At 38.3% G+C, this 9,498-nt stretch overlaps 1 protein-coding gene across 3 annotated transcripts in view; it reads right to left on the bottom strand.

Annotated features, from left to right (window-relative positions):
- adamts17 (ADAM metallopeptidase with thrombospondin type 1 motif, 17) overlaps positions 1–9,438 on the bottom strand; it is a 131,482-nt gene extending 122,044 nt beyond the window's left edge. For 2 of the 3 annotated variants that reach the window (XM_058780662.1, XM_058780659.1), the window contains exons 1-2: positions 9,211–9,438; positions 6,389–6,735 (exon numbers count right to left, since the gene is read on the bottom strand). In XM_058780662.1, coding sequence (XP_058636645.1) covers positions 6,389–6,735; positions 9,211–9,283 — 420 coding nt within the window. In that variant the 5' untranslated portion in view covers positions 9,284–9,438. The remainder of the gene's footprint in view (positions 1–6,388; positions 6,736–9,210) is intronic. The other variant, XM_058780661.1, reaches the window with a different exon arrangement.
- Positions 9,439–9,498: the final 60 nt, after the last annotated feature.

Here is a 9,498-nt window from a genome sequence, read left to right on the forward strand (position 1 = left end):
TATGCATTGCTAAGAACTTCATTTGGACAACTTTAAAGGCGATTTTCTCAATATTTGGATTTTTGCGCACCCTCAGATTCCAGATTTTCAAATAGTTGAATCTCGGCCAAATATTGTCCGATCCTAACAAACCATACATCAATGGAAAACTTATTTATTCAGCTTTCAGATGATGTATAAATCTCAATTTCGAAAAATTGACACTTAAGACTGGTTTTGTGGTCCAGGGTCACATATATGATGTAGATATACCAGATATTGACTATAGTACCTGAACAAACAGCTCGTATTTCATCAGCTTTACTAGCAAAATGACAGTATGGACAGTTAGTTCGAAAGATTTGAAATGGATCTGATTTGAATTTGAATTTGAATCTGTAGTAGTGATAGAGCCACATTTCTAAAAAAAATAAAATAAAATAATCTTAATGCACTATAAAATTAGAAACAAAATAGTCCATTTGAATCTATATTTCAAGTCTTCTAAAGTCACATGATAGCTCTGTGTGAGGAACAGACAAAAATTTAAGTCATATGGAGCAATTTTGTGGTGTTTTTTAATTACTTTGAACTGCTGCTGTACAGTAAATAACGCCATAATTTTGGGTGGACTATTCCATCAAGATTTTAAACAAAATTTCAGATGATGTGCTCCAAGAGGAAGCTGATGTGTTTTCTCTGACAGAAAACCCAGGATCATTCATCATGCGCCCTTCTGAGGATCTCGCATATACTGTACGTTAGCCTTCCTTCCCCTCCATCTGACTGTGACGCCCCTTGTGGCTTCAAGGGCACAAAGATGTGAAATGTGAGAATAATTTATCTCTTGTTGCCAAGGCCTGAAAAACGAGCAAGTCAGCATCAAACCCGATGACAGCGATCAGTCAAGCGGGAGAGTCTGGACTGACGCTTCATCCATGCAGCACAACGGAGGCTTTCACTGGAGAAAAGAGTGGAAAATGCACATGGATGGAGGTGAGGGAGATGTGCATAGAGCCCCGGGCGGGTGGAGGAGGAGGAGAACATGGGAGTGCTGACAGGAAGTTGCCCACAGAGGCTGTAAAACACACGCTTTCATCACAACATGTACAGGCAAACCCCACATGAACCGGGTTAAACAAAGTACAGTTACATATGGCTACACTCTGAGGAACGATCGAGCCGTAAAAACCGTCTGAAATGACATTAACAGGCAGGAAGATCTTGTTTTGGTTCTCTCCAACTTCAACATTGTTTAAACAAGCTTACTAAATAGAAGTTAGTAGAATTAGACTCCTCGCTGGTCTGAAGGGCATTGTTCCAAAACATACTGAACTCACACATTTAGACAAAATCAACATTAGCATCAGATGTATTATTCATAGAGAAGGCAATCCTATGAATGCACTGCAGCAACAAAAAAAAAAAAACTGGTAACTGTAACTATAAATATGATTTTCATGATGCAAAAAATGTGGACAGAATCACTTAATCCAGTCATAAAGTGTGGAATTTACAGTATAACAAAATTTCATGGCATTTGGCGAATTTTGGATGAATAAATCAGATGCAGGACTGTACAATCAATCAAAGGAACTAGTGTCTGCAAATATTAAAGTACAGTAAGATTGGTATTGAAAGATTGAATGTTCTGTGTGTCTCTGTGTGAATAAGCAAACTCAAACTCACAAGCCACTTGTGGGATTTACAGCATCTGCCGTCTCACTACATAAGGAAACTCCACATGAACTTCATTTTCAGAGATGCACTGGGAGTCACTTCAGTTCACTTCATTGTTAAACTTTCATTTACAGTTTAAAAGATTAACTAAACTGTAAATGTTTTATGCCTTCATTTGATTAACCACTGTGCATTAAAATCATAAATGCAGAAAAATTACAACAGACTTTCTGAATAAAGCATTTCATTGGGCCCTATTTTAATAAATTATTAAATTGTTAAAGTTTTATGAAATTAATTGATTAGACATAGTTTTGGATTATTAAAATGTCATCAATCCAGAAAAATTAAGAATTTGGGGAAAATAAAATGAAAATTGGGGCAAAAATTTCATTTTTGTTAAATATTAAATAAATTGTACAAAATTCATGATTTCAATTAATTACGCATGTTTTTCAGTTACTAAAATTTGATTTAACCATTAAAATGGAATCTAAAAAACTGAAAAATAAAACGGATTTCATAGGACCCTAAATATACGTATATTAATTAATGAGAACTTATCAAAAATATGACTGCACTGACACCATAGAAATGAGAACACAACTTAAACTGAATTAAGCATGATGATGGCGGTTTCGTCTTCTGTAGAGCTGCTTTACATCTGAATCACATCTTGTAACATCGACACTGTTATTGAAATGATTCGAATCAACACTGAACTGACTCGAGTTGAACAATGAACATCATTGCTGTCTTTTGTAGAGCTGCTTATCGCTGAATTGAAATGATTTCAGAATTGATCTGAACTGAACCAACATTAAAACTAGCTTGTGCTAAATAATAAAACTACAGTCTTTTTAGAGCTCTTTGATGGCAGAATCTGAACTGTCTCCATAATTGATTCTGTTGTTTTCCTGTTTATCACAGTGAAGCTGCTTTGACCTAATCTGTATTGTATGAAGCGCTATAGGAATGAAGGTGACTTAACTAAAGACGCTGCACAGCCATCCAAAATCGTATTTCCTCGCCTATAGATGACCCGTGGAGGGAGAACCGTGTGCGTCACAGACAGATGTCAGACGGGGCTCGTTAAACACCCAGCTGATCTTCAGCTCATCTGCACAGCCGTCGAAAGCCTCACATCTGCTCGCTGTCAGTCTCACTTTAGGTGTCAAAAACGTCCTCGCCACATGTGGGTAGAACATTTATAATAACGATGAGCTCATTTTCCACAGAGTCAGCCTAAAGAGCGATGAGTCAGGCTGGTCAACAAGTTGTCCATTAACTGAAGAGTCAATCAGTGAAGTTTATCAATAAGGTTGGGCAGAACATAACGAAGATCACGAGCCTTGGCCAAGGCCAATCAGATGACGTACAAAACCTGCATTCTAACCAATCAGGCAATTGACAGCTTGTGATAATGGAGTGCCATTTGTCTTTCAGCCGTTTGATTGATGGCATTTAACACAGCCATTCAAAGGAAGTTTGAAGGATGGAATGATCGTAACGGGACCAAAGTCAGGGAAACTCTTTCTCAAACAAACACAGCCTCTCTCCCACGGGTGGGCCTGGAATGCTCACAACCACAAAGTCAAATAACCAGCACACATTCAAAGTGCGGTCGGGTGAATCTCACGAACACGTCAATGTCACATTTCGACTCAAAATCAAAAGATAAACAGGAAGAAATTGTATTTTACATGAGGAAAATTAAGTCTGTTTTAAAACATTAAAAATTTTATTTATTGTAAAATGCAATTTATTTCTGTGATGCAAAGCTGAATTTTCAGCATCATTGCTCCAGTCTTCAGTGTCACGTGATCCTTCAGAAATCATTCTAATATGCTGATTTGCTGCTGAAGAAACATTTCTTATTATCATTATCGAAACCAGTTGTGCTGCTTCGTATTTTTATGGAAACCATGACCGTTTTTTTCAGGACTTATGATGAATATAAAGTTTATATGAAATTAGGAGTGGGCGATATGGAAAAAATATCATATCTCAATATTTTTTTTGAACAATCACGATTCACGATTTTATCACGATTCTTTTTCATGTTGGTTTTACTATTTTGCAAGTTGTCTGAGCATTACAGCCAAACTAATTTCCCTATTATAAAGACAAAGCTTTTCAAGGTAAATATTAAAAAAGAATGGCAGATATTTAGGCCAAAGTGGGCGAAGATAAAAATCTTTATCATTATTTTATCTTTGTTATTAAAAAATGAGAACAAAAGATACACATTACAAATACACATAATATACAAATAAAACAGTGTTTTATTTTCAGGTACAATAGGTGTATTTAGCAAGGAGGATTCAAGAAATTGAATCAACAAATATAAAAATAAAACGCTATATAGATTGATTCCTATTTAATCAACTGTATTAACGTTTTTTCAGTGATTTTTCTCTTTGTGTTTTGGTGTTTTATTAACTTTAAAGGAATAATTAACCCCAAAATAAAAAGTGTTTTATATTTATACCATCATTAATCACTCAAAAGTTTCTTTAAACCTGAACGAGTTTCTTCTGCTGAACATAAATGCTATTTTGAGGAACGTAGAAAACCAAACAGTTGCTGGTCCCCAGTGACTTATTCCATAAACATTGAGTAAAAAAATTACTAAGTCAATATGGACCAGCAATTGTTTTTGGTTACCCACATTCTTCAAAATATCTTCTTTTGTGTTCAGCACAAGAAATAAATTAATACAGGTTTGGGACAACATGTGAGATAAATAATGACACAAATAAAATTTTAGGGTGAACTATCCCTTTGATGACAGTTGGCAGCATGTTCAATACTGCACCCATCTATACAGAGGCACGCATCCGTTTTCTCTCAGCTGTTTACTTTCATTTTAGACATAACCAACGGAGTCTATACATAAACCTTGTGTGTTTTGACAGTATTAGTGCAAAAGATAACTTAGTTCAGCGATCAGGCGCTGTTTGACAGGATTTTAGTGCACGCGCTTCAGGTGTACGGGCTCAGAAAAAGCGCACGTCAGACCAGCGTGTGAATAAAACATTTAATCGGCAAGGCTTTAAAGCAGATCCGAATAATGTACATTTGTGATTGCGAATAAGTGCAGTGTCCCGTGAGAGTAACTCTACCGCTGAGTTAACACTGATGTGAATGTATGTGGCGATGTACAGTATATTGAGATGGAGGCGCCAGAACTGCAGCTGATAGAATGTGCGCTGTAGCCCAATACTATGATATTTCGGAGACATCGTGGAGACATTTTTATCGTCCACGATCACAAATCATCATATCGAACACCCCTATATGAAATAAAAAAATCACTTTTGACATTAAATTGTAATTTAAAGGGTTAGTTCGCCCATTTAAGACATGAAGTTGTATGCAATCCTTACCAGCTCTATAGTGCATACACACTGACCCACCCTTTAGTCACCTCCCTGGTCAGAGTTCTGGCCGCTGGAAGTTTTTCAAGATAGTACTCCCGGTTAGTTTCCGGGGCCTCAAAACTGTGCGTTTTTACGTGAAAAAAGTATTTGCTTTAGTAGAAAAAGAAAAAGTAGAAAATGAACAATGGTGCGAACTTGTAAATTCCCAGGCTGTGACCACAAGAATGTGCCGGGATCACCGTTTTCCAGTTTCGGATATAGCTACGAGACAGCTTTGGCTGGTTGCCATCGGCTACTCTGCGGGAGCTAAAATATCGAGAATCAAGGATTTCCGTGTGTGCAGTGCTCACTTCAGCGAAGACGATTACATCCCCAACCAAGGAGGAAAAAGAAAAAAAATGATTTTAAAGAGTTTTGCTGTACCAGTACCACGGGTAAGCTCTATTTACTAACTTTATGATCCAATGTCTAAATAGTACGGTAAACAAGCTGAAAATTACTTTCATCATCATCTGTTCCGTTTGACATTGTGCTAAAATTGGTTTCGTCATCAGAAGTTTCGTAGTCAGACATGTTGTCAGCGAGTCGCGCTATCAACAGCTGATCTGAACGTGCGCACTGTTGACGTTGACAGCAGCGCAGATTGATAGAAATGGAAAGAAAATAGTGCCGATTAAAACTGAGGTATGAATTTTGTCAGGCGTGTTTTTTGTGATGTAAATTATTCAAGCTTTGAAACGCAAATACTTTTTTCACGTAAAAACGCACAGTTTTGAGGCCCCGGAAACTAACCGGGAGTACTATCTTGAAAAACTTCCAGCGGCCAGAACTCTGACCAGGGAGGTGACTAAAGGGTGGGTCAGTGTGTATGCACTATAGTGCTGGTAAGGATTGCATACAACTTCATGTCTTAAATGGGCGAACTAACCCTTTAATGTCCTAGCTGAATAAAAGTAAAAAAAATTGTTTTCTTTTTTTAAGTCTTACTAACCTCACACTTTTTAAAATATTAATTTTAAACTTAATAAATAGAATTAATATAAAACATAATAATAATAAATGTAATTAAATTAATATATAATATAATAGAGGAAATAAATAAAAAGCGTTATGTCCATAATAATAATGAGAATGTGAGTTTTTTGTAGTGTGGTAACGAGAATGTCACAATAAAAAAAAATTAAAGGACATTTATTTTCTCTATGCAAGATCTTATTTCATATTCTTCTTTTTTGATTTTGGGGTGAAATACATCCCAGAAATGTTCTTGACAGGTTTCATGTCTGAACATACAAATCATGTCTTCCCAGCAGTGATAACCTCCCAACAACCTGACCTACACTCACCAGTCCACCGCAAGCGTCCAATGAGGCGAAAGAGTCTGTTTGATTGAGAACGGCTCCGGTATAGAAACACCGTCTGACCCTTAGAACAGGCTCGTGCTGAACACTGCCCTCCTCACTCCTCTCCTCTGTCACAAACCCCTCGGCGAGGAAAGAGTCGTCTCTCTGGAGCTGCAAGTAAAGCTCTTTTCCGAAAGCAGGCAGCCGTAGAAACAGGTGGTCCTCCTGCTGATGGTCTGAGCGTCGTCTGCGACCCCTGCTCCACCTGTAGGCTCCCTGGAGCAGGTGCACCTCATCCGGCCGCAGCTCTTGTGGTACGACCACATCTGTCTCGTACATGGCCGATTGCGCTAGGAGACATGCAACACATTGTAATTAGAATAACAGTGCAAAATGTATGTTAGTCGCGTCGTGGTTCCCAAAAAACAGCTTCCATGACCTTTCCAGCCATTCAGAATTACTGGAGAAGAATTCAGAAAACCATTTCATGCAATGAAATCTTTTAGCACTAAGCATAACCAGAAGCATTTAGATTTTTTAAGATTTGAATCATTTCCATGACTTTTCCAGACCTGCAAATAATTTTTTTTTAATTCCCTGATATTTCCAAGTTCTGTGGGAAAAAATGCCCAACTCCTAGTTTTATTAGTCAGAGTTGAGTTTACAAGTCTGCCTGCAGTTAGTTTAAGAAGGATACACGTAAGGAGAAATAAACTTGTTAAAACATTAGATGTGGAAATAGAGACGGTACAGAAGAGTTCATAAAATTAAAGTGGACTGGGTAAGTAGCCGACTGCACAGAAACATAAGAAGTACACACTCAAAATCTAGTAGGCTGCCTACCTAGACTGCATTTTTGGGCATCACACAGTTGCATGAGCTCACATGCTCTCTCAGCACTGTGACGTAACATACGCTCTTTGCCAATAGAGTTTTTTTTTTGTGCCCGTAATGCTTAAAAATGCTGTCTACGAAAGCAGCTCACCAGAGTAGAGGGGACACACTATCTGGCTGCCTACTGACTACTGAGACAGCATTTTTAGGCGTCATACAGTTGCATGAACTCACATGCACTCTTGGGCAATAGATAATATCTAAAATGATCTCTAATTGATATCAAAAATGCAAAAAAAAAAAAAAAAAAAGTCTGTCTAGTTAGACAGCTCACTTTGCAGAGAATGCAATTTTACCCTAGTAAGCTGACTAGACAGCAATTTTGGGCATCATGCAGTTCCATGACTTCACATTCACTCTCAGTCAAGAGAATGACTAAGATGAGTCAGTTGATTAGTTGGGCAGCAGACAATGTGATTTCTGTACCCTAGTAAGCTGACTATCTAGACAGAATTTTAAGAATCATGCGTTTGTGTGAGCTTGCATGCATTCTCAGCAAGGAGAACATCTAAAATATCTAAAAAGTGCCTAAAATTCCCCCCAAAACTGTCTAGTTAGGCTGTTTACTACGCGAAGAATATGATTTTTGTACCCTAGTATGCTGACTATCTAGATAGCACTTTGGGCATCATACAGTTGCATGAGCTCACATGTAATCTCAGCCAAGTGAACGCCTAAAATGCCTAAATGTGCCTAAATTTCCCCCAAAAAAACTGTCTAGTTAGGCAGCTCAGTACACAGAGAATGTGACTTCTGCACTCTTGCAAGATGACCATCTAGAAGACATCATTTTTAGGCACAATCCATTGCATGAGCTTCTTAGCCAAGAGAACATCTAGGATGATAAAAATGGTCTAGTTTGGCAGTTTACTATATAGATAATATGACTTTTGTACCCTAGTAAGCTGACTATCTAGACAGCATTTTGGGCATCATACAGCTGCATGAGCTCATGTGCACTCTTAGCCAAGAGAATGTCTAAAAAGCCCCAAATGTTGTCTAGTTAGGCATCCACTACACAGAGAATGTGTCTTCTGTACACTAATACACTGACTATCTAGACAGCATTTTAGGCATCATGCAGTTGCGTGAAATCGCATGCTCTCAGCCAAAACACTGTCTAAAATATATAAAATGTCCTCAAAACTGTCTAGGTAGGCATAAAACTACACATATAATGTGACTTCTGTAACCCAGTAAGCTGAATCTAGGGTACAGACAGCATTTTGAGCATCAAAAAATGCATGAGCTTGCATGCACTCTCAGTCAAGAATATGTCTAAAATGCATAAAACGCCCTAAACTGTCTAGTTAGGAAGCACATTACACAGGGAATGTGTCTCCTGTACTCTTGTAATATGCCTATCTAGTAGGCAGATAGGCAGTACAGTCGCATGAGCTCACATGCCCTCTCAGCACTGTGATGTAACATGCACTCTGCCAAGAGAGCGCACGTGACGTCACGCCATTTCTTTCCGCCTATGAAGCCCAACAAAAGCTGTCTAGGTAGGCAGCTGACTAGGTTTTGAGACACGGCCAACATCTTGAAACGTAACCTGGGTGGTAAGCCCTACATGGCTCTTAAATAAACAATTTCATCTTTAATTGAAACAACATGGCTGCAACTATTTTGTAAGCAGCAGGAAAAAAAAAATGTCGTTTAAAATAATATAACCAAAGTCGCCGTTAGTAGCCTAAATGATCAAGGCGAAAAATTACCATGGTAACCGCAGTTTCCGCCGTTCTCGTGACTACTGCAAAACAATAATAAGTTAACACGGGAATAGTGTAGAAGCTTTCATATTATTTCTGTCATTTTATTTATTTTCTTTTTCCCTAGAAGCTATAACTGTAGCAATATTGGTATATTTGCCTGAAACTGGTTACCATGGTGAATTTCTGTCAGGAGTATCGCAGGTGCTGCAGTCTTACCTGATATTGCATTCAGTCCGATGCGAAAGAGAATAAAAGAGAAAAAAAGCAGTAGAGAGTCACGGCCGTGCATTTTTAAGAGTAATATATCGTAGATCAACAGTCTGTGTGAAGAGGGCAGGCAGTGTGCGCTGGCGGAGCAGCAACAGCGGACTGACGCGAAGTTTCAGAAAGTTTAATTACAGCAGACTGGGAACTCAACTTCAGGCAAAAGCTCCGCCTCCTGACACCGACGTCCCGCCCCATCAGCGTTCGGATTGGTAGATGAGATCCAAGTAAATAGATCCT

Source organism: Onychostoma macrolepis, chromosome 07 (genome assembly GCF_012432095.1).
Source record: "Onychostoma macrolepis isolate SWU-2019 chromosome 07, ASM1243209v1, whole genome shotgun sequence".
NCBI classification, from domain to species: domain Eukaryota; kingdom Metazoa; phylum Chordata; class Actinopteri; order Cypriniformes; family Cyprinidae; genus Onychostoma; species Onychostoma macrolepis.